This window comes from Alligator mississippiensis, chromosome 7, assembly GCF_030867095.1.
Source record: "Alligator mississippiensis isolate rAllMis1 chromosome 7, rAllMis1, whole genome shotgun sequence".
Taxonomy (NCBI): Eukaryota; Metazoa; Chordata; order Crocodylia; family Alligatoridae; genus Alligator; species Alligator mississippiensis.
This window is the reverse complement of record NC_081830.1, coordinates 68,705,480-68,731,418: the sequence shown is the minus strand read 5'-3', so window position 1 is coordinate 68,731,418 and position 25,939 is coordinate 68,705,480. Positions and strand designations below refer to the sequence as shown.

At 41.5% G+C, this 25,939-nt stretch overlaps 2 protein-coding genes across 2 annotated transcripts in view; one reads left to right on the top strand and one right to left on the bottom strand.

The window, feature by feature from the left end:
* PPM1L (protein phosphatase, Mg2+/Mn2+ dependent 1L) overlaps window positions 1-23,330 on the top strand; it is a 214,472-nt gene extending 191,142 nt beyond the window's left edge. Inside the window, exons 3-4 of the mRNA XM_006272858.4 lie at window positions 2,411-2,572; window positions 13,850-23,330. Of these exons, the coding sequence (XP_006272920.1) occupies window positions 2,411-2,572; window positions 13,850-14,196 (509 nt within the window). The 3' untranslated portion in view covers window positions 14,197-23,330. The remainder of the gene's footprint in view (window positions 1-2,410; window positions 2,573-13,849) is intronic.
* Window positions 23,331-24,629: 1,299 nt separating this feature from the next.
* Window positions 24,630-25,462, bottom strand: B3GALNT1 (beta-1,3-N-acetylgalactosaminyltransferase 1 (globoside blood group)). The gene is given in 4 exon segments (XM_019491651.2): window positions 24,630-24,869; window positions 24,872-25,052; window positions 25,054-25,090; window positions 25,093-25,462. Coding segments are annotated over 4 exon segments (828 nt in total).
* Between the last annotated feature and the right edge of the window lie 477 nt (window positions 25,463-25,939).

Sequence of the window (25,939 nt, the reverse complement as noted above, 5' to 3'; positions counted from 1 at the left end):
AAACAACCTGGATGCAGATTGGAGGACCCAGAAAGAGGAACCTTTATTCATATGTGTGTCTGTAACTGAATTTTAGAAAATATAACTTGCTTGAAACTTGTTAGAACATGAGTATTTATTACATTTTGCAGAGATGATGACACCGGAATATCTAGAAGATGGGCCTGTATCCCTGTGTAGAAAGGAAAGCATAAGAGAGATTAACAGCAGTTGTTACGCAGAGAGGTATATTTTGTAAGTGTGATACTTTGCCAAGATAACTGGTCCTGGCTTCAGGAGACAAAATAAGGAGTGAAGAGACAAAAATACAGCAACAGAAACAGATGTTACAGCCCCAAAATGTTCATAACTTACCATCTTTGTTCCTACTTACACCCTGCAGCAATAGTCCTGTGTTATTTTTAGCTCTCCCTGGTTTTGTTGCCAGCATTAAACAGTCTCCTGAGAGGGCTCTACCCTGTCATACTCACATCTCCTGGCTGACATCAGTGAAAAGTTGTACAAATATATCAGAAAGCAAAATAGCACCAACTCTGTACTCAATGAACCAGTGTGACGTATCTAAAAATAACTTTTTTCCATTTAAATGTGTTCCTCAGCTTTGTGTAATTGTTACTTCTCTTGCTTTTAAAAGACAGTACATTTAGAGGAAATGCAGGCTGGTGGTTTGAGCAGAGTTCTGGACACCAATTTGACACTGACTTCCTGTCTGGTCTTAACCATGTTTGTGCCTCAGTTCACTTGTCTTGAAAATGGGGAAAGAGCTGTGCAGCTCATGATTGCAACATGGTATCATTTTGTACTTATTTGCAGGGGTTTTTTGTAAACTCAATTTTGTTTTATTTCTGTGAGTATTAAGTGTTCTTGGATATTAAACCATCTCAACTATGCGCAAGTATAATCTATTCGCAGTAAACTTTATTATAATGACATCTTTGCATCTATCTTTTATTGAAAGACTGAGGTAAAACATTCCTCTGAGCCTTTAGGTCACATGACAGTTTAATTTTGGCTTCATTTATATTTGATATCTACCTGCCCAAACTAATGTTGTGTATATGCACACGTGCATGTGTGCACGTGCACACATGCATGCGTGCTTATGTGTGTGTAAATTTTGTACATAAAATCAATGCTTATCAGATTCCAAATTGGGAAAATGAGAAATCTTTTCCAGCTTCTCTATTAAACTTTGCATTTTTTTTTCTTTACATTTCTACTAAATGGAACATGATAACAAAATGTAGACATCCTTATTTCTGTGAGATAATAAGGAAAGGACCAATCCTTCAGACAAGTATCTACAGAACTCTTACCAGTGACTTGAGCCATTTTGCCCATGTACCATCTCACAGAGTATACACCAGGGGTGGGCAAAATGCGGCCTGGGGGCCAGATGCAGCCTGCCAGGCCATTCTGTCTGGCCCACGGGGCCCCTAAAAAATTTAGAACATTAATATTAATCTGCCCTGAGCTGCCTGTCATGTGACCCTTGATGGCTTGCCGAAACTCAGTAAGCAGCCCTCTATCCAAAATAATTGCCCGCCCATGGTATACACAGTGTAACATATCCTTGAGCTCATCCTTGCCACAAGGCCTCTATCCTAAATCATATTCTATACCCTGCAGAGAATGTGGATCCTATTTACATCCACTGCTGGGGGCATGGCATGGCATACCAGTGTTGACAGCAGTCCTCTCTCAGGGCCACATAGAAAGTTATACTCAGACAAGATTTATTTTATTCATGCATTTCTCAAATGTAGCAATTGCCATTCACAAAGACTACTAGTAGGTTGCTATGCCAATAGAAATTTTCTCCTGTTATTTTCCTTGACCAGTAGGAGAAGACAGCTGTCAGGCTGAGAGAAGAATCTATTTTCCCTTACCCCAACTTCTCTCTGTCTGTTTAATTTAGAGAACAATTTCCTGCTAGTGAACTTTATCACATGTGAACCAGAGGGCGGACAGGATGTGGTTTTTAACAGCTATTTTCCCCATTACGTGAATGCTCACTGTCCCGTGAGAGAGCAATATAAACTGGGTATATTATGAGAAGTTTCTTTATCCAAGGAGGTTTCTGCTCTAAATTTATCGTAAAATTGCACCTAAATGATAAAGCAGATGAGAGATATTGTGCTGGGGAAATGACCCTGTAATTCCAGCTTGTCGGAGTTAAAATCCAATGGACTAAAATTATAGTTAGAAGAAACTGACTAACAGATGTGAGCAATTCCATTAAATAGACTGTCATCGGAGTATGAGATGTTTCAGTCAGATACAAGTGCAGCTGCTACTGCTTTTGGTGGCCAGAAACAGATAACAGCTGGTGGAAGGCCTGTGGTGTAAGTAATGTGGTGGAAGGCCTGTGGTGATTCTGTTTCATTGCCTCTTTTCCCTCCTTTTTCAGGCACAACATGTTTGATTGCATTGCTGTCAGATAAAGAATTAACAGTGGCCAATGTTGGTGATTCCCGAGGCGTCTTGTGCGATAAAGATGGGAATGCTATCCCCTTGTCACACGATCACAAGCCCTACCAGCTGAAGGAGAGGAAGAGAATTAAAAGAGCTGGTAAGCTTATAAGCTTATCTTTTTTTGGTATAAAAAATGCATTCTACTATACTTGACTCTGTAATTAGTATAAAATTATTTTTCCACCTAAGGTGAAGAAAGGTCCCAGATTGAGTATTTTGAGAATAGTATCTTCGCAGTACATAATGCTTTTCAACCCTAGGTCTCAAAGAGCATGTGAAACAAAGGCACAGAAATTAAGACCATGGTTATATAATAAATCAGATCTATACATGCCAGCAGTAGTGGGTTCATGTATGCTTAGCTGTTTCAAGCGGGCTGCTGCCTCCTAAACTGGAAGCAGAGTAGCCACATTGCTAGTGAGTTAACTGGCCGTGTCACTCAGCAGTGCTAACTGCCCCTCTTCCCTGTGCCCGCCCCCCCCAGTCTCATGTGGATGCAGCTACACTGCCTCCAGTTTGAGCCTGGCTGCCTGGAGCAGCTCAGCATGCTTGAGGGTGCCACTACCAGGTGCCACACAGTAAGTTTCCCACATAGATATGCCTTGACTCAGCTGAACCTATCATCAAGGGTGCTAGCTGGATTTGTGCTTTTAGTACATAGCATTCTTGCTCAGAACCTCTAGCCTTGTCTAGTCTCTCAAGTACCCTTCAAAGCCAACCCAGGTGTGGCTTCTAGAGTGGGATAAGTCTCTGACATCTTTATCTCTGAGACCCCTGGTCTTTCAGTGCCTGACCCTCCCTGGATACTAATTGCCCTCCCCCAGGGTTTTACCTTCCAGTTCAGCTTCTCTTCAAAGGGTAAGTGGTGCACCCTGAAGTCCTCAGCAGCAAAACAGGCAGCTCCTTTTCAACAAAAGTCCTTTACTTGGCAACTAGCACAGCAAGCCAAAGTCATTGTGTCCCCCTGTAAAGGATTAAGCAGATCCTGTATCCCTAACCCAACCCACACAGCCCTGAGCACCCCAGAGCTGTCTCTCTCCAAGTCTCTCTCTGGACCCTCCTTTTCAGGCTCTTCTCTCCATTGTTTCATGCTAATTTCCCTGACACTCTCTTTCCCTTGACACATCTGGGCAGTAGGGCATCCAGGGAACAAGACCATTCAGGGTGCAAACACACATGCCAGCTTTGTGACAGTTAAGCTGACTTAACTTTTTTAAGTTACCTTAACTGTTAGAGTGTATGCACATATGTGGAGCAGAGTTGACTTAAATGAGGCGTAATATAATATGCCTCCAAGGTGTATTAACTTGGGTTGCATTAGTTAAGTCAGCTTAGCTCACAAGATGACTGACTATACGTCAAGGAGCTTTACATTTGTATGCTCTGACGTGGCTAAACTTGTCAATTTAGTTAAGTCACCTTGTTTTAAGTCGATGTATACATGCATATCCATCCCTTATTCTTTGTTGCTGGAAGTGTATCTTGTGTACCCTAGCACAGAGGCAGCTCTGGGTCCTAGTTAAGGACCCTCCTCCACTCCATCCCGACCCCAGGACAAGCTAGTGGGGGGAAACTGAGGCATGCAACATTATAAAAAGAAAACACATTTAAACCAGAAATATTACAACAAAATCATAGTCTGTCACAGGCATACATTTTTTTATGGTAGATAAGTAGTTTGGGGCCAAGAGCTTAGCCAGGTTCCTAAGAATTGGACACACATGCATAATGAGATGCCCAATTATCAAATGTAATGCCCATAAAGAGTTTTAGTAGGGACATAAAAGCTCATGCTTCAACTGTTTAAATCACTGTACGGATTAAAATTCAGGTGAGGCCTTCATGGGATCAGATTGGCTCATGTCAGCCTGTTGATTTGAACCATCAGAGACAGGATACCAGACTGGGTAATACCTCTACTCCTATTTAAACAACAGTTCATGAGGACAAGCACATATGTTGTTAGTGCACCAGTGTATAGACAAATTGCAAACAAGTGCCTTCTCTTTAGGGTTGTGTGAAATTTCAGCAGCCGTTTCATTTTGGAGGTGTTTCAGGCCGTTTCGGCACCTGAAACACCAAATCCAAATCAAAATGGAAGGCTCCAAAATGAAACAAGGCATCTGAAATGTTTTAGAAATGCTTCAGAAAATTTCGGAGTTCTGAAGCTGAGCTGAGCTTGCAGGGAAACAACTGTACGCTGCTGCCCTGCCACGTGACTCGGCCCCACGGGGATCAGAGATCTGCGCCGGGGGTCTCGTCACTGCTGCTGCCTACCCCGTGCTGCCCTGGCTCTGCAGGGAGCAGAGCTCTGCACCAGGGTTTCCTTGCCTGCATGAAGAGGGTTTCCTCACCTGCATGGAGTGGCCCTCCCCTGGATGAGCCACCCACAGCCCCATCCTGCTCCCCACTGGGGCCCCAAGCCCCGCTCAGCTGGGCAGTAGGGCTGTGCAAAGCTTGCAGCCCATTGGAAACAGATTCAGAGGAGATTTGGCTGAAACGAAATAGGAAGGTGATCCGAAACATCGAAACGAATGACTGTCCTCCGAAACGGCCAGATCCAAAACTGAATTGAAACACAACCATTTCACACAGCCCTACTTCTTAATCCCTATTGTCCACTAATGTTTTGTGTGTTGTAGAGCTTCACAGTCCTCCTAGATGATAGTTTTCTGCCCAAAACAGAAGCTGGCATCTGAGCCCTTCCAGGCTATTAGGGGTACACCCACACACCCCTTCCTCCCACAGATTTACTGGCTGGACGCTGCTTTCCAAGCTACGTGGCTGCATTCCTAGCCATGTACATGCTGCAGCTCTGTGCATGCATGAGGCATTTATCAGCAACATTATCAACTACACCAGCCAAAAAAAAGCGAATCGACAATAATGTCAATTTTTCTTTTATTGGTGCCAATCCAATATGTACTGATATCGGTGCACCCCTACAGGCTATATCTACATAATGCAAGGCAGTAATACCTGATCTCATTCTGCACATGCTAGCTCTGAAACCAAAAGAAGTGCAGCTGTAGTAGCAGTGTCCTGCCAAGACCTACTTCTCAGCAGAATTTATTAACCTAAGTAAGCTGTCTTAGGTTACTTACACCATAGGGCCCTGCTACATGATCAAATTAAAGCTAGATAGAAACCAACTATATAGTTGTTACACATTTTCAAGCACTGACTTTATAGTTGGTTGGCTCTTTTTATAGCTGGATAGTCATTTTTATCATGGGATAATTACTTTGCATGAGTGGTTGGTCTAAATTTATTGCTCAATTAACCAGTTAATTGTGTGATATATGTAACGTGTAGAAGGACCACAGAAACATGCCCTGTGTTCTAGTTTCTCTAGCTGTAAAATGGAAATAACAATGTTTGTTCTTCATTCTGATGCTCTTAGAAAACTATGGGTGAAAACTGCTATAAAGGCTAAGCATTCTCACCAGGATGTGGAACTCGGGCCTTTTGAAATCCTTGTCTCCTCACTCGATAGAAAGTACCTACTGTCTTTCCCCTATAAAATGGAATTTTAGAATAACTGCTGGTAGAGGTGTGATTGTAATCTTTCCCTCATATTCCTGATTTTTCTCTTTGCATCAGGTATCTGTACTCCCCATCTTTCATGTTAAGATGGTAGGTCTTAGTTGTAATTTGTAGTTTGGTTGCGTAGTGATGCAGCACTATGTAAGAGAACACAGAATATCCTCCTGTCCTTCTGCTTTTATTTTCCAGCACAGCCTATCTGCAGCTTAGGCCTTGAGTGAGGGACCAAGTTAGTATCAGAGTCATTTTAAACAACAAATTACAGCGAAAGCAGAAGCAATATCTGGTATCACATGCAGGATCCTTTCTCAGCATCTCATCTCCTGAAAAATATCTTGCCAGTGATATGCGTGAAGATACTGTGAAGCTCCAAATGGCAGAGCCAGACCATGTAGTAGATGTCTCTCATGTAATCAAAAGCTGGCTGAATTTCAGTGAAGCCCACAGAAGCTACTCTGACCATGATCAGTCATGAGGAAGGCCTTTCTGATGTATTCTCCTTAAGTTGTGGGAGTTCCTATCATCCTCTGAAATTGTTACTATAACTATTTTTATTAAACCATAGACTTTTCTTCTGGACTTCGCACAAGCTTGCATGGGGCAGATGCCAGAGACAGATTTTAATGATCTTAAAACTAACCCTTTTGTGTGAAGGTCAACCCTGATAATTCCCTATTCCTGTGGGTTTTTTCAACCAGGTTGTCTCTTCGGGCTTCTCTGTAGGAGCAAGTTTACCATTATATTAATATTATATCTTCCAAAGTGCAGACACTTAAAATAAGTGGGTTTCTTTTCGTGATTTTACACTGCTTTCAAAGCATATGAGCAATGTGACTCTTCCCTAGGCAACACAGTTTCCCAGGAGGCAGATACAAGGATATAAGGAGAGGAAATAGGGAATTCTTGATCTTTCTTTTCTATGTGTGAAGGTTAGCTTGTACATGAGATCTGGAGCTTCAAGATTATCTTCCTGTAAAGCAGCTTCCACCTTACGCTTTCAAGTATCTAATGGTAGGAATCCATATAAAATATTCACCTGAAGAAACAAGTCTTGCTAAATTTCCTTTAAAAAAAGGTGGATTTAGAGTGGGTGTTTCCCTGTAATCCTGTGAGGCCATGTAAACAGCATAGCATCTTTAGGCATTAGGCATTGAACTTTCATGTACGTGCGTGTGCGTGTACACGCGCACGTGTGCATTTATTTTTTAAACTTCAGGTCTCAATGAAAAATGAATGTTCCCTCTCCCTTCCCCCTAAACAAAATTGTCCTTGCTCAGCTAACAATGTAATGAGTTTTCCTTTGTATTGTACATGACCTCATTTTTGTTATCATGATGGATTACATGATCCTTCCATTTTTATAATGTAGATAACAGCCGGCAGAAACAGGTTCTAATGCATACTTTAGCCCAGAGGTAGGCAACATTTTTTGGCCAGATTGCCAAAAAAACCACAATGTCTTGTAAGGTGCCGGAGTGCCGGCACGCCACAAAAACAAAACTGGGATGGAGGAGGTACATGGCAGGATGCACTGCTTATTTAATACTATTAATAATCATTGATATTGCTTTTTTTTTTTTTGCTTTTTTTTTTTTTTTTTTACAGTAAATAGAGAGCTGATGTCAGGTGGGGAGTGGGGGCTGCCCCAGGGCTCTGCTACTCAGGCCACAGCGGGGGGCCCAGCAGCACCGGAGGTGGGGCCCAGCCGGCCTGCGCAGCTCCGTGGGGATGGGGTGCAGCCACCCACAAAGGGACGCTGCCTGGCTGGGGCAGGACACTGGGCTCAGGGGGCTCCTGTTTGATCTCTGTGTGTGTCAGGTACAGTGGGAGTGGGAGTGGGAGCTGCAGCCACAGACTGTTCCCCGGGCTCTAGGAACAGCCGCCGCAGCCAGTGCTCAGGGCCGAGCCCGCTGGGAGCCTGCAGCACAGCGGCTCTGTGCAGTGCCTGCCCCAGGCCTGGCCCCTTGAGGGCAGCTGTGGGTGGGCAAGGCCAGGACCCGGGCAGGCTGAGGCAGCCGCGGTGGCTGTTCCCAGGCTCCAGGGGGCTCCCGCAGCCAAGCCCCTGCACTGGGCGCAGCTCTGCCCTGCCTGCACTGTGCCCAGTGTGCAGGGAGGTCGATCCCGGAGAGGGAAGCCCCCGAGCCCAGCATCCTGCTCCAGCCAGGCAGCATCCCCACATGTGCAGGGTGGCTGTGGCCCATCCCTGAGGAGCTGCACGGGCTGCCCACCCCACCACGGGTGCCACTGGGCACCCCCGCCTGCCCGCCCACCACAGCTTGAGCCTGCAGAGCCCCAGGGCAGCCCACACTTACCACCCAGCCCCGCCTTCCTAAGGGCCCGACTGGGCTGGCTTGCCCACGGTGCCTCCCCCTACGCCGCCCAGACCCTGTCCTGACTGCCCAGCCCCAGCACTCGGCACCTCAGTGCTGCCCTGGGTGGGACAGGACGTCTGCCTGCCTGAGCAGCTCCCTCCAGGGGCCAGCTGGGCTGGAGGGTGCAGCCTGGGAGCAAGGGGCATTGGCAGTAGAGCACAAACAGCATCCCTGCCTGCGTTCTTCCAGCTCCGCCCTGGGGCCTGCCACGGCACTGGGACTTGTGGCTGCACAGGAGAGCCCAGAGCAGCAGCTTTAAAAAAACCCAAAAAAACCCCAAATTTCTTTGCATGCCTCCTGGCATGCCAGGAAAAATGTCTCCGTGTGCCACTAATGGCACACGTGCTGGGGGTTGCCGACCCCTGTCTTAGCCAGACACTTTTACATAGTATTACACAGTCCTTGAGATTTTTAATATGTACAATCAATGTAACCTTGAGGCAGAATAGTAACATGGTTGTTATCACTCTTTTTCTGTCACCTGATCATGAGGCTGTAACGCTAAGTCACTTAAAACAGTGATATTAACCTTGAACTGCAGGGTGCCAGGTAATATTAGCACTGTTAGGTGTGCAAACATGAGTCACAATATAAACCTAGTTTTTTTTAATAGGAATCCATAGTGTTAATAATATCCTGGACTATTGTCGCATTTTTTAGTTCTTTGCAACAGAAGAATTGCTCTATCATTTTTCTGTTGTCAAAAAAAAAGTGAAAACTAAGAGCTGGCATTTTCCAAGGGATGACTCGAGTCTAAAAAGGTTGAGAACCACTTAGCTAGGCATTTTCTTCCTTATCAAATGGAATCGCAGAGATGCAATAGCCACGTCATCATGTTGCATTCCATTTTTCATCATTGCATTTCATCACCGAGTGGCAATGTCACAGCCTGCACCCCATTTGTGGTACAGTTATGCAACTGCATAAGTGTTTTGCAGGATGAAAGTTTGCTTAAAGTTAAGTCCCCGTTTCTGTAACTGATAAGATATCCTTCAGAACGCAAGTCTAGTATCAACCAAGGCAGTGATGGTTTGCATGCTGTGGCAGACAGCCTAAAACCATGGCTCAGGGGAGACCTGCCTGGTGCATTTCAATGAGGTGTTAATAGTGAATTAATATCAACTGTTCTGTCACTTCTGGCTGCAGTGGTAGATTTTCATGGGGATTAACAGTGATGATTGGTTGTTGTTAGGGGTGATGGGGTGGGAAAAGAATTCAACTCCACCCCCTTCCTTATCACAGCCAGAAGTGAGAAGGAGATTTGTGGTGCCTCAAATCTCAACTGATTCCCAAAATAATCTTCCCCTGGCTTTCTGGGTATAAAAAGTCCCTGGCAACCTGATCTCCCGCTTTCTCCTGATAGCCATGAAGTTAATTGCTTTGTACAAAAACCTGCTACACATTGAAAGCACAGACTTTGGAGATGTCCTGAAATAAAACAAGTGTAACACTGAAATAAAGAGCACAAGATCAGCCTCGGGAAAGACTAGGGCCTCTGGGATGCCATGTAAATCTATGCTGTGTGGCAGACACCTGAGATCTAATGTGTAGCATAAGACATGGGGCCTTGGCCATAACTTTCAGGCAGAACAACAAGATTCTGCATTATCTTCCTCCTTTCACATCCCTGATTGCCATGTGTCTGCCCTTCATGGCAGCAGAGCAGGAGGAATTCAGACATTCTCGTCTGCCGCAAGAGATCTCTGTGGTTTTGTCCTTTCCACATGTGTGTGTGGGAGGGAGAGAAACTCGGACTGCCATAGTAGAAAGCTGTTTGCTCTGCATCACACATTAAATAGTATCTGATATGGGTCAAATGTGAAGTATCATATTAAGCATCTGCCTGAAAGAACCTGTTAGGCTTCTGAAGAGTCAAATCCCATCCCAGAGCTACAGTGATCATCACTGATATAAACATACGGGTTTATCCAGGTCTGATTGTCCTGGGCTTTGACTTGCATTAAAGCAGGCGTAGGATAGGCAGCCTGGGTTAATTCTCAAATTAACCCTCCTTCCAGCCCCCCTCCAATGTCATGGGTGGGGGGAAGGAATGTTATCTTAGATATTTCAAAGTTACTCAAAGTGGGACAATGGGCTTGTACTTCTGTAGGATCCCAGAATAAAAGGCTTTGTCCCAGGAGATACCTGGCATCTGTTTTTAGCCTAAGTTGCTTGTCTGTAGTGGGTTATGGAATAGAGAAAATCCCACACAACTTACTGATTTGTTTGATGCACTGGCTGGGGGAGTAGTTAGTTGATTGCACAATTTCACAATGATTGCACACTTAATTCATACAACACAATTTTATTTTAAAATTCTTTGCTACGCATATAACACTGCTTAGCTTTAAGAAATACCACAAACATTAAGAACACAGTAACTACATATATCAGAAACAATGCTCCAACTGCACTTCTTTAAAACAATTACAATTACAATTCAAAGTTAAATTTGAATTAATACTATTATTTTCATAATATACTTACAATCCTAGAATTCCGAGAAGCCAAACACTTAAATATGGTTTCATTCCTCAGTAGTACAATTTAATGGGTTGGCCTCAGTAGTACAGTTCAATGGGCTCGCCTCAGCAATACAATTCAATGGGCTGGCCTCAATACTGATAGGACTAAGTCACCTTCCTTCAGTCCCTTTCGGGTGCTCCGCAGCTTCAGCGTGAACTAAGAGATTCGTGTTCACAGAGAGGGTGGTTCAGGTGATCAGTCTGATCCGGCCTACACTTGCGATTCTTCCTTGGTTGTTCTGCAAGTGAGGTTACCTCCAAATTGGAACAGTAGGTAACAGTTTTTATTGAGTGAGTTGCCGTCTTGGGCCCCTCCTACCCAAACCTGTCCTACTCCCAAATTTGGGCTCAGATCTTACTTAACAGATTCTTTTGCTTGGTAATTAGCTTCTTTTGTTGATCATTTTAATTACTTTGAGGAATTTCCTTTCTTTCCAATCTTTTAAAAGGCTCCTAGGGTTTGATTTCTCGGAATGTGGGGTGTTTGCTTACGGGTCATTTTTATGTTAACTTTGTTAAAGGCTAATGGGCAACTATTATAAGCATTCAAATATTACATTCAATATGACATTACTCACCTTGAACATCATGATACTGAGTTTTCCAAAGATCAAAATTCTGTGCTGTTGCCAAAAGCCTTACTTAAATTAATGACTCTCCATCCCTGATGATAGCTAGAAATGCAGGCTGTTTGTGGGGTGTTTTGAATGCGAATTTTGAAGTGATCACTTTTAAAAAAAAAAGAAAACCTTGCTAGTAATGATATATACTGTATGATCTATCCATTCCTGCACAACATACTATGCCATGGAAATATTTCAGTCATTGCTTGACAAAGGCAGCAAAAACTCATTTTGTGTATGTAAGCGCTAGCTGTAAAACTGAAATAAGCAGGTCCAGTAAATCGCTTGCATTAGGTGTCTCCACAGTAGGTGGGATAGAAGAGGTAGGCACTGCTCTGCTTCCATTATGGATGTATGGAGTGCTCCAAAATGAACTCTTTATTGCAGTTGGTTTTTCCCACCATCCCAGCACATACAGCATGACATTCTGAATTTGATTTCTTTTGTGGTTATGTTTTTAAAAGTGTTTCCTTGTTGTGGTTTTGCTCATGCAAAATAGCCGTACTGGCCAAATGTATATTTTGAATGGCCTCTTGGTTGAATATCAACTGTAAAGGTGGTCAGGGTTTACTTGACTGTGTAGTTGAAGGGGAATTTTAGGCACAATTTGACCATGGAGCAGAACTGTGCACTTCATAATATTAAACAGAGATTATAGACAGTGAAATTCATTCACAGATGTCTGAGATTTCTGAATAGAATAGCCCAGTGCACCTATTCATGTCTCAGATACTCGTATAAAAAAATGTTTTGCTTGTAGTGATGTTCAGTACATTCAAATTGATTTTCAGTACATTCATTTTCAGGCTTTAACCAAGAACTATCTAATCATTAAATACAGTGCAGTTTCAGACAGAAGCAGATGTAGTTCAAAGATTAGGTCATCCAACTGGGAACAGAAATACTCCATGGGCACCTATACACGTGCCTGACCCCTGCTCTGACACATTCTAATTAGAACACATTGGGAGTAGACTCAATTAACTGAGTCGGCTGTAGCATGTTAATTAGCATGCTCTAGCAGCCTTGGCTTTATGTGTATTCAGCCTCCCCGCTCTTCAAATGATGGCAGGAATGCTTCAACTAAAGCTCATCGAACGCGCTTTAAAGCACCCCCACTACCATTTTGAAGTGCAGGACACTGAACAGCCGAGAGGCTGCTGGCACTTTAATTAAATCTGCTTCCGAGAGCCAATCTAATTAAAGCACCATCTTGCCCACCCCAGAGCATGTGTAAAGATGCCCCAGGTGACACAGAAGACCAAGCACGCAAGCCTGAGTAATCACAAATAATAATATTTATGGCAAATGATTAGCAAGAAATTCATAACTTAACATTTACTTGCACAGCAAAATCTCTTCTGATCATTTCAAATAAATTTATATTACACACGCACTTTAGTACACAATTTGTAGATAGGAAAAAAAATCTAAATTTGCAAGATTTTTGCTATTTTCTTTCCATTCACCTGGAAACCATGGTGAAGACAAACTGTCTGTATTTGACTGATTTAAATTTGTTTTCTTGTCTAAAACATTTTCATACCTCTAATACTCATTTTTTATCATTTCATGATTGTGAACCCACTGCAAATTGCAATACTTAAATATATCGTATTCAGCTTAAAGAGTCCTTAGCACTGAGTATAGCACTGCCTTTGTACCAGACGATCAACTCTAATACTAGTATGCTGTGTGCTGAAGAAGAAGTCTCTGATTGTTGTTTTTGCAGAGGTTTTTTGGTCAATTCTTATTATTCATCCAAGACATCTTGATTGAGTTAGCTATAAATGCTGTGTACATGTTCTTTCCTTGCTTCATGCCCCAGAGTGAGATTTTAGTCTTGCTGCACTGCACTTTCAGTGTTGTTTTCCCTTCATAGATCTTCCCAAATGAGGGAAACCTGTTCTTCAATTGTACAGAAGAAAAGCTTTACTAAAACAAGGCTATAGTCTTTTAGTGTATTGTCTTAGCACTAGCATAAGGTTTACTGCAAGGTAAATTGCCTAACACAAGGGAGACTTATCTCTGAGCTCAGCAGTTTGTCAGTCTCTTTGGGGAAGTAAAAACACAAAGCTGTGCTTGAAAGACTGGCCAGTTGTGATTTTCTTTCAAGCATTCCCCTAGTTTGGACAAATGTGCAAACACAATCCAGTGCCTCACTGCAGTACTTTGATGTATACCTTTCTTCAGGCATCCCCACCTCTTTGACATATGTATTATTTATGCTTAGGAATATCTCATAATGAGTATTAGAGTTGATTTGACAGAAGAGAGGAAGTTTAACAGAGTTTGTGTTTCTTTTCAGGTGGCTTCATCAGCTTCAATGGCTCCTGGCGTGTTCAGGGGATCCTGGCCATGTCCCGCTCCTTAGGAGATTATCCTCTAAAAAATCTCAATGTTGTTATCCCTGATCCAGATATCCTGACCTTTGATTTGGACAAGCTACAGCCAGAGTTCATGATCTTGGCATCTGATGGCCTGTGGGATGCATTCAGCAATGAAGAAGCTGTCCGATTCATCAAGGAACGCTTGGATGAACCCCATTTCGGTGCCAAGAGTATAGTTCTACAGTCATTTTACAGAGGATGTCCTGATAACATAACAGTTATGGTGGTGAAGTTCAGGAATAGCAGCAAAACAGAAGAACAGTGAACTCCCAACAGTTCTTTGCTTCTTCTCTGATAAACTTAAAACAAACTCTTACATTTTAATGTAGTAGAAGGTTCTAGTAATTATCATTAGGATTTTATGCAGAAGGGATAGGAAAGACCCTTCTGGTCTCTGTTCTTTGCTGAACAGAAGGAGCAATACAGCAGATATGTTTTGAATTATATGAATTAAGTTTTTCACATCTTCCTGCTTCCCATGACCTGTTGCTTCTGAGAAATGAATTGTAATCTTCTATTTCAAGAGTTAAAAATTCCTGCTTAGGTTTTGTCAAATACAAATAATTTCTTAACTTTAATTTTAATAGCTGAAGCTGCATTCAGATTTGCACTGTGGGGGCAGGCAGTGCTGCTTGTGCTCCAATAGCGATAGGAATTACACTGCTTTTCACCCATAAATGTAACTGCCTTCAGTGTCATTCTCTCTAGTGCTTCCAGTCTCTGTTTTTCTAACCTGCAGTGATGGTAGAGCGTTAGATTGGAGAGGATTTCTAATTAGTAGTCTGTCTTTCATATGAAGAAGAAAAAAAGAGCCAAACATGAGCCTGTCAGCACAAAACAGGCCCACCCTGCTCATTTTTTCCATAGTTAAATATACCCTTTCTATCACATGACTAGGAACAAGCTATTGAACTTCTTGCACCCACATGTTTATTCAGGCTGTGGATGACTTTAATAACACTTCATCTGTGTCATCCTGTATTCACACCAGCAGATGTTAAACTCCATCAAACTACTCTGTGGACTAATGCCTTCACTATTCAGGAAACTAGCTCTTTCATTGTAGAAGAATGCCAAACGCCCCTGGCTTCTGTTTTTTGTTTTTTTTTTTACTATTTTTCATAAGTCAGAAGAGAAAATAAGGCAAGATGATTTCAGTATAGCTTAAGATGGGAATATCTTTAGTCAATGTTGGGAAAACCAGGGAAGGCAGTGTTTCATGGCATTGGGTGAAGTATGCTCTCGCTGCAAACAATTTTTCAGTAATATCCATCAGTTCAAAATCCATCAGGGAGGCTTATATGTGACTTAGTGTTCAACCTCATATGCTGTAGATGTACCGTAAATTATTGGGGCTAGGGGCTAGGAGAGAAACATTCTCTAAATGGGAATTTTTTCCTATGTCTGATTTCAAAATGAAATTGTAAATTGGAATCTAACTAATGTAAACTTCATTATAGGTAATGACCTTCCAAATCTGATCTAGATCTGGTAATTTTTATGTATTATCTGATTTCTTCATCATCCAGTAATCCGGAGGCAGTAGTAGCGAAGAGAGTATTGGTAGTGTATGACAGTACACCAGAACTGGAGCCTGAACTAGCGATTGGTCTGTGTGTATTAAAGACTTTTGGTGGGGCAGGGGACAAGGGGGCAGAGGAGAAACTATACCTGCTTGGCTGGCTTACCTGTAAGTGTGATTTTACACTGCATTGTAAGATATGATATGGGGACTCCTTTCACTAACTACTTCATTCTGGGCAAGCCCCTGAGATTTCTTCTCTGCAGGACATGACAAGGTATGCTCAGCATTTGGTGTCCAGAGCTTAGTCAGTGACATTATTATGTTAATTAATATCTTTGTTTCTTTGGCAAAAGTATAGGTCTACTTAGTCTGCAAGTTCTCTTGGTCTCACCATTATCCACAGACAGAGGAGAGCAGACTCTGAGTAAGTGCCTTACTTGTCCCTGAGACAGTAGCTCTGTTGCGGGTTCTGTTGAGCAGGTTTCGGTCAGTAACACAGGAACATAACTGGTTTTTGCTGTACCTCTAAAGGAATAGCTGCCAAGTTCCTTTCATTTCTTCCCCTAAATGATCCCTTTCTTAAAACCTTAGAATTTAAGACCCAAAAGAATCTAATTAATCTAATACCATCAAGTATATAAAGGCAGATTTCAGTTGTTGACGACCAATCCTGTTCTGGGCCAGTCCCCTTAAACTGTTCAGCTGGTTAACCTGTAAGTTTTTTTTTTGTCCTAAACATGCTGTGACCTTCCAGGTCAGCCTCTCTTCCTTCTGCCTTGAAACTGCCAAAACAGGGCTTGGTTGAAGGCTGGTTATCTAGCACGCTTGGAACAGGTAAATCCACTTTCTTACTGTACCATTTGTGCTGGCAGTAATTGTCCCCACTCCAGGACTCCCACATTCTCTATTCCATCTGGCTACTTACTCAGACTGTCCAGCACAGGTGTTGTGTACCAATATAAACCAGTTAGGATTTATGATTTCTAAGTTCAGTCTAGTTTGCACAATAGGTACACGTACTTTCTAGCAGCTTTCTTCCACCTGGAACACCAGATTTTCTTTGTAAATAATAGGAAATGTGCAGTACAACCATTGGAAAAGTGTGCATCCAGCTTCATATATTATATTGGGACCTCGTCCAGATGGTTATTTCACTGAAAGATTTAATTACAACATCTAACTATTCTGTAAAGGAAAAAAAATAATTTAATTCAGTGGATTGTTAATTGTAGCTTTACAGTCAGGTTGAGGTGTGGTAAGTGACTGCAGTAAAATCCAGTTAAATTTCTCTTAAAGGTTTTCCAGGCTAGAACATTGTGAAATGATGCAAGAGTGGTGTTGGGGTTTCACAACGGTGATTTTTTTTTAGTGTGGAAACCTCTACATTGGTAGAGCAGCAGTTTGCAAACTATAGCTCAGGGAGCATTTGCTGGTCACAGGGTGCTGCCTTTGCTTTCCCCTTTACAGCTGCTGTGACAGGCATAACGCTCTTCCTTGTAAGAAACGGTCTGGCTGCTTGTAGAAACAGCTGTTTTGGGAGAAGTGTGTCATATCTAGAGGTTTGCTAAAGGACAACTGTAGGGAAAACTGGATTTTCTCAGCCTATAACTACACTTCTGTGGTAACAAATCTGCATACTGAAGACTAGAGGGGAAGTCTTTCACATGCATATTTAGAGAGCTGGGACTGGGACCCAAACTTGTTACATATTGTTTTTTATCACTTGCGGTAGAGTAAATTGCTTATAGTTGGTATGAAGCCCCACTTTATAGACGGACCAGTAGAGGGCAATAAAACTCAAGCAAATTACCTCAAAGCCAAGCTCTACAGGAGTGCAGAGCCTGCTCTGCAGTGCCCAGAGCTGTGTTCAGAGCCCAGGGAAAGGAAACTTACTGTACATGCACAAATGCACCGAGTACCAGAGTTTGCTATAGGGAGGTTGTGGGATGGTGACTGGGAGGCAAGTAGGAGAATCCGCCAGACCAACCAACTTGTTCTAGCAATGGGCCAAACTTTGAGAAGCCTCCTAGTGGAGTGCAGGACAGCTTTGCAGGTGGTAGCCACATGGATCCTCATTTTCAGCTAAAACTATAACCTATCCTCACAGATAGGCTCCTAGTGCAATCAGTGGGGCCCAAGGTATATATTACAGTAGTTTCCTGTCTCCTTCAAGGGAACTGTTCCCAGTAAGGTGAAAGCCATCTGCGTATTGAAAGTGTATGTTCTCCTTTAGCACATGTGGAAGAAGCAGCCATTTTAATGATGACATTCTCCCTAGTGCAGAAGGCCAGTGCAAGCCCACAGCACAGAAGTGAATCACATGCTAGGGAGGAAGTGGATCGGTGTCCACTGACTGTGCTTCTTGCACACATGTATCCAGGGCTCACTATGAGAACCCCCAGGGAATTAATTCACCTGCCAAAAAAAGGGGTTTGAGGAACTGTTTTGCATCAAGGGCGGAGTCATTATTTTGTTCTGCATCCCTGTGCCCCGGTGTGCTTTTTTCTAGCATCAGTGAATGCACTTGAAGCAACGTAACTTAACGTTTGGTATTTGTGCAACTTGTTCGGGCCACTGTGGTCATGCATGGAAAAATACAGGTTTTGCAGCTAGTCTCAGGGGCAGCAGCATCTGCTGCTTCATTTTGTACATCATCTCTTTTTTTTGTAACATGCAGTGTTGATACGCTAGATATGCTTATTCCACTTCAGTGCAGGGGGATGGACTGGCTGAGATCTTGTGGTCCTTTCCAGCCCCACATGTCTACAGCTAAGCACAAAACTTAAAATGAGAAGTCTCTGGGAATTAAAATGCTAGGGAAGAGAAACAACTTACAAAAAGCATTAAAAGGGAGGGATGGTCCAACTCCTTTGGACACCAATGAATGATTGGCTGTTGATTTCAGCAGAGATGAGATTATTCCTAGAAGCAGTTAGGTTATTGTTTATATACTGATTATATCTGTTGTTATGGGACCCTAGTAGTGATAGATTTGAGATTCAGTGTTCAATCTATAGCAAAGCAAAACAATGATGTTGTTGAATCAGAAGTTAGTTGTGCTTCTCTTTCGATGAATTGAGCCAGCTTGAAGGTAATAATGGGTTTGCTAAATCACTGCTAACTCTGCATTATAGAAGTACAAGGGTTGCCTTGTGTTTCTGCCCTTTGCACTGAACCTAACACCTCTGCACTGAACTTTAAGAGGATCTTGGTGGTATTCCTAGTACTTATTTTACATGGAGAGGAGAAAACATTTGGGTATATACCCATGTATTTCTTTCAATCATCCTTTTCCTGAAATACCAGGTAAGACTGTTTGCAAAATCAGGACCTTTAAAACATGTTTTGGATAATGAGGGGGCTGGGCTGGGTTCTATTAAAGCTACAGGTGAATTCAGCTATTAAATATTATTGCTGGCTTGAGGTTTAGCAACCAGTAGTTGGGCAGCTGTCTTCGGTGTTGTTAATAAATAATTACCTTTCCAAATCTCAGGACTTGTATCTATATTAGGATATTAAATTCTGAATTAAGCATATTGATTTGTATTTGGAATTAGTAAATTTTATTTATCTGGCACTGAAAGGCTTAAGTTCTGCAGCTGTTTCAAATACAGCTATTTTCAGTAAAGTTAGTATTGAATGCTGAAGTTTGAGTTATAGACAGAAAAGATAATTGCCTGTGTTTACAACGTCTAGGTTCTGACAGCCGTGACCTGTTGAGTTTCCAAGAGTTGCAGTAGAAGCTTAGACATTCAGTCCAGTTTGTTTCAATACTATTAATTCAATATGAGCAGTTTGTTATGAGGTGGTGCTTTAGAAATCTAAATGCAGTGTTTATGCAAGCTTTATGTGATAGATGCATCTCCACTGCAAACAAGTAGGATTGCAACATGTTTGGACACCCTTCTAGCTTTAATCTTGCTTAACAAGTGCAGATGTGGTGGCAAGGGCTCAGTGTGGTTTGGCAAACTGAACAAATGCATAGGTTCCCAGCCGGCTCAGTGAGCTTCAGCCACCATCCCTTTGCAGCTGTAAAGCATGTGAAGCCAGCATGCATATGCCTGCGTGTGCAGCAGTCACATCTCCAGCTGCCTTGTGGGCTCGCTTCTTGGAATCCTAGAGTGGCCGTGCAAAAACGTCAGTGCCAGAGCTGACATACAGGGCATGTGTGTGTGATTGAGCCTCTCTCTCTCCAGCAAGAAAACCAAAATGTTTCAGCCAGAGTTTGGGATCTAAAGATGTTCCATACTGTGCGTCTGAGTTGAGTTTTGTTCTATAGTGAATCCATTCAACTCACTTTGACAAACTGCTCCTACCTGTTTATAATCCAAGTGGCCATGAAATATTGACCATGGTTTAACAAGGCATATTTGCCAGTGATACCTTGTGCTCATCCAATTTCATGGGCTTTCCTTTTAAATGCTAAATTATAAAAAAGAGTCTTGGAGTTGCTTGTGGTTTCCATGCAGCTGTGCTTGTAGTGCAGTGCAGCAAGAACCAGGATGGAGAAAACAAGCTTTCAAAACTTGAACACAGGGAACAGCCTTGCACTCTGGCTCTGCTTCTCAGAAGCAGTGATTGACAAAAAGAGGAAATCATGAAAGTCCCAAGAGTATGTAAAGAGGCACCCTAAAAGATCAGTACCAGGGTCCCATTCCCCTGCTGTGCCATCTAAAAGGAGAGCAATGTCAAAGCAACCAGTCATAAAGAAAGACCACTTCAGTGCATTATTATGTTGCTACATCACATTATCAAAGATCCTTTTATCTTGTTATTTACAATGGGGTTTTTTAGCTAAACGCATTTTTAAGGTTAAATGTTTTATTGCAAAACACTGTATTTCCCCATCCCGTCACAGAAAGCCACAGACAAAGCACTGGTGAGAGCACAGATAGGCCAGCTTTTCCATTTTTTGCTTAGATTGGATAATGATTGTGAGAGACATCTACAAACTACTGACACCCAACAGGATCTATAAAAAATTATTAGATAGGGTCATATCTGTGTGGATTACAGAAAACTACGTGATCACTGCCACAAGACTAGAGATGCACTGAAACATGAGATGATGCAAGCCACAAGAGTAAGCCTCAGCTAGGCCTACTTTATTCCACTTACAATTTCAAATGTTTTACTGCAGTTATTGGTACTTATTTTAAGGCAAATGAAGTTCCAAAAAATTAGTTGTATTCTCTTGCTTGAAATTTAGAAAAATCCTTTCCTTAACCAGGCCTCTATACAAAAACTCTCTCAAAGAAACAGTCTGAAAACCACATGATCCCCATTACCTTTATGATTTTCAGTGGCCCAACTTGTATTCACTGTTAGAAAAATGGAACTTGCTAAACAAGGGAATTAGAGTAAAGGAAAAAAAAAACCCAGCCGCGCCTCATTTGGGGATGCGTCCCTACAGCACACACACAATACTTGTAAACAAATATGGTTGTCAACTCCGAGGTGTGGTTGGTTTGTTTTTTTATTAGCTTACATGACCAATCCAGCCTGCCAAAAAAACACTTTTCAAATCTCTCCTTCCTCCTTTCAGAATTTCTGCTTTAGGGGGGAAATTTAGCTCTTACTGTTTCTTTAAGGAACCAAAACTGCAATTTTTACTTATTCATCCTGTTGAGTTGAGTAAGAAATTTGGATGGCAGCACTTGGTTCCAAGTTTGCAATGTCGGGGTTTATATTAATGCCATAGACAACAAACTGTCCCATGTATGCATGAGGAATTCAAGGTCATCTTGTTTGGTTTACCCTCAATTTCTAGTTTGAGGGTGGCTCATAAAGAGTGCATTATGTACATTATGTACAGAAACATCTTTAAAACATAATAAAGGTAATTCTAAATGGTTCAAACTTTTAAAAAGTGGTTGAGTATACAAAAATAGGACAAGACACAGACAATTTGTAAATACTGTACATTCTTTTTGCTGCTTGTATTCGACTAATATCAGATGTAAAGCAATTTACAGGCAAAGAATATAGTCAGTGATTTTTGTTTGTTAGAAGATAATTCTGCAGTACATCTAGTCAGTGTAGGAACATTTCTATAATCAGCTAATCACAGCAGAAACATCTGAACACATCAACCCAAAAACACTTCTGGAAAAATATACAGGTGAGAATTCCCGTCTTTAATTTTACGCACTGCTTCCTACGCAGCAGCATAGACTTCTGAACATAGCTGTGTTGGTCTGAGGACACAGGCAGACAAGGTTCTTTGGCTAAATGTGATATCTTTTGTTATATCAACTAAATAGTTGGAAAAAATGTTCTCAAGCTTGTAAAGAGCAATTTTTCCAACCATTTAGTTGATCTAATGAAAGAATCAGTTTAAGGCATTTTTGTCTTGTTGCCATGTTTTTCTGAATGAATGTGGTACAGTGACCCATGTACCCTAGAAGGAACTTAGTTTTGTCTCAGTCAGGTTCTTAATGAAGGCTATATGAAAAAAAATGAGTCCAATATTTACATTTACTTCTTATCAAAGCAGCCTAAGCAGACATTCAAGTAGTTTGGACCCAAATTATGACCTATATTGACATGCTGATTATGTGACAGTATAAATTCATGATATTTTTTTAATGGTCAACATTTCTGCTGAAGTTATATAGTAACTTTATAATCCACTTGGTGCTGAGGAGTAAGTTAAAATCCAGATCCAAATTAGAATTTGGAGATGGATGAAATGCAGGAAAAATGTTTAAAATTATTATGTCAGTTTTTTTACTTAACTGGTCATGTCACTTTACATTCCACTTTCAAGTGAGACAAACTGTGTAAAGTCTATTGTGAAGGTAAAACTCCTGTGATCAGTGTTTCTCAACCTACCCGTGTCAAATTCCACAAGTCCCTTGCTTGAAGAAAGTGAGATTATGTTGCCTGGGTCCAGTTCTCTTACTGTGACATCCTATTTTCTCAGCTGCAGCAATGTCTCTCTTTATATTCAAGTTCTGTGAAGATGTTCAAGCATTTTAGGGAAGCAGTAGTAGTAACCACTGCCAAACCACTGTAGTTCCAGTGTTCATATGACAGTTATTGACTACTGTTGAGTAAAAAAAGATTCCTATTAGTGGTAGGTTTAAAATAAAAAGCACTTTTGGGCAGGCATCTGTAATTCTCTCTTCCCAATCATAGAACAAGCTGATATCTACAAGCTCATCAGGTCTCTCCTGATCCTTCACTATCTGCTCAGAGTAATTAAAAAAAATAAAATTAAAAAATTGAAAAACCCCTGAAATCACACAAACTGTTCCTAGAAGTTTATGAATGGTTGCATTTTAATAGCTATTTCTAGGATTGCAATAGCACTCCCTACCTTATTAAAATAATTTATCTTTAGAATTTTATTAAAGGAAGCTAATTTAAAATACAGACTTTTAGCACAAGTTCTTTCTGATATTGGACTCTGTAACTGGTGGTTGTTTACACAATTTTCTCCCCTAAGTTTTTACTTCTACAATTAGTATGTCCTAAGAGTCTCTCATTAAGCCATGTACAGTTATTCGGAGATATCAATATACAACACTGACCATAATTCACAATACAAGAACATGGTGAAACCTCATTCGTGATAGTAGCAGAGGTTTCTGTACCTATTCTACATTTGTCTCTAAGAGACGATTTGAAAGACAGCCAAATGTAAATATTTCATAACATAACAGCTATAGTGCAACTAAAGTAAAGTGGCAGTGCTCTGTCATTCTAGATGTACAGTATGTAAACTATGGTATCTTCAGTATGTAGTAATGTGTCGAGAATAATAAATGTGTTAATGCAGATTCTGTATTGTTGTCTACCACAAGTGTAAACTACTGAAAACCTGGCCTTGCTGATACAAGACAAAAATAAAGTAAAACTGCCCGTCTTTATATTACAGAATTGCTTTTGTTTTCTTTTGTTAAGATTCCTCTTTGGAAGTGTCATTTCTAATTTTTTTATTTTGAATTATAAAACAAATTAATCATTCTAGAAATAGAATCCAACATCTGCATTTCTGCCAGCAACTTAAGCTGGTCAGCCTTGAAGCCACTTTTGTTGCTTATTTTCCCAGCGTGGATTCTGAGGCCGCATCCAGATGAGTGCAAACATTTGTTTCCCCAGAGACAAGCAGCAGCAGCAGCACACCTTGTGCTGCTGCTACCTGTCCCCAGGGAATGCCCATACCATGCGGGCTCCGGCTCATGGCAAGTTACCCCTGGTGTGGTTGGAGAGCCTGGGGCTAGCAACTGTGCTGGGTGCCTTACCTGGGGTCCTGGGAGCCTCTGGGAGCTGCAGCCACAGCTCTCCTGCAGCTGGGAGCATGGCTCCAGCTGGCCAAGCTCCAGTTTTGCATGAGGTGCTGCCACTACGTACACCACCCTGCTTTTTTTTTGGTGTGGGTTTTTTTGACCCTGAGATCTCCGGTGACATCCCAGGGTCAAAAAAACCCACACCTGGTGCTGTAAGATAGCAATGCAGGGAGCACCTGCATGTGTCATGTATGGCACTGTAGACTGATTTGGGTGCCACGTACCACACATCTGCACTCGTCTGGACACAGACTGACAGGTGAAAGGATTTTGTCATGTTACAAATATAAAGTAACTTTGCTAAATGAACTAAGGAGACTCTAGATCTACTCCAGTGCAACTGAGGTTTGATTCTAACTTTCTGTTTAAGAGTCAGAATGCCCAACTCCTAAACAGCACTCCTGTTTTCAGAAATGCAGGTTAAAAGGAGTTATTAGGGCTGAATGGATTAAACTAAGAAAACAGCTTTAAATTTAGTATGTGCAGAAGATGAGATCTATGTCCTGAAATGGTCTGACTATCTGTTAAAAAGAGAAACAGACTGTAGTTGGGTCTAGGGTCTAACTTTGTCCAAAGTTTTCACAGTCACTTTTTCAGGAAGGGACAATGGCTGCTTCTTGGTGTACCACAAAACCCAGGAGGGAAAATTTCTAGGGAGGAAGCAGCAGGTGCTAATTGCAGCCCCCTGTTATGAGATGAGTCAGTGGGTGGAGCTGGGAGAAGATTACTTGCAACATTATCTCCACAGTTCTGTTATCTTTCCTCAGACAATTGCCATTTCACAGTTTTGCAAACCTCATCTTCAATACTTTCTACAATGTCATTCAAATCAATGGGGAGCCACCAGATTTAGAGAGAATATTACAAGCTAACATAGGATCAATGACAGGTAAGTGAAGTGTTGGTCAGTAACTGTTGCCAAAACCTGCTTATTTCATTTGAAGATGCACTGTGCACTGCAATCAGGTGTCTATACGATGTAAAAGTTAATTTTGTGTTTAAAAAAAAGAGTTGTATGTCATCAGGAATATGGACATGAACTTTTAATATAGTTAAGGAAATGCCAACGTAACCATCTTCAAACTTTACGGGTTTGACATGACCCATCATTTTTTTTATATCCTCTGACCTAGCTTCTCATATAGTATGTAGCCAAGTTCACCACAGTAAGGGGGATACACCTTAAATAGATACGCATCATGAGAGAGGTATAGTTTTCTGTAAAGCCATCTGTAGGAAAAGTTATCAATTAGAAGATAACCAGTGAAAAAGCCATCTGAGGGATGTAGTCTTAAAAGAGACTACTAAGTTGCCGGCATTGATGAAGACAACAAGATCACCTTCATGAGGAATCTAGTGTTCAGACAAAATTCAGACACCCATCTAAGTGCCATGATTGTTTTCAGGGTAAGGTTATGTCCATAAAATATTGACAGATTATGCCACTATATGCCTTCATCTTCTACTGATATTGCTGCTGACCTGTCTTCTCTTTCAGTTTCTTGGTCTATTAAGAACATTAGAACCTGCTGTCACCATCAAGGTTTTTTAACCCTCTATGTTATTCTACTGGCTTGCCTTTCTCCCATCTGCTTAGGCCTTGGAGGTACCAAAATAACAAAAAATAGATTTATATTTTTACATTTCAAACTCTCCTGCAGTGTGAAGAGAAAGTTCTGTTTACAAAATGATTCATATTCATAGAAATACATCAATTTTGTGTGTTCCTTCCCAGCACTGGAAGGAAGCATCACATACCATGTCACTAGTATGACAGAGTGACAGTGCCAAAAAACCTCCATTTTAAGTATTTCATAGACATATTAATCAGAAGCAATTGCAAGATAAATTAATCTGCAACAGAGCTTCAAGGACTTTAAAAAATCCTGAGTTACAAGCTTTGGGAACCAACTTCCTGCTGGAAGAAACACAGATAGAAAAAGCAATATGTTAAGAATTCAGGTTTTTTGTATATGTCCATGTCTGTCTCCCAAGGTAGACAAAAACATAGCACAATATCATGACGTTAAAAGGAGAAAAGTCGTACTCATGTGGCTAGCTCTGTTATATCTGAATGAGTATCTTGAAGTATCTATATATATCAGTATCTATGTCTGAGTGAGTATCTGGACGAGCGCGTCCAGATAAGCCCACATGTGCTTCTTGCAGCGTCTCAAAGGGGCTGCAAG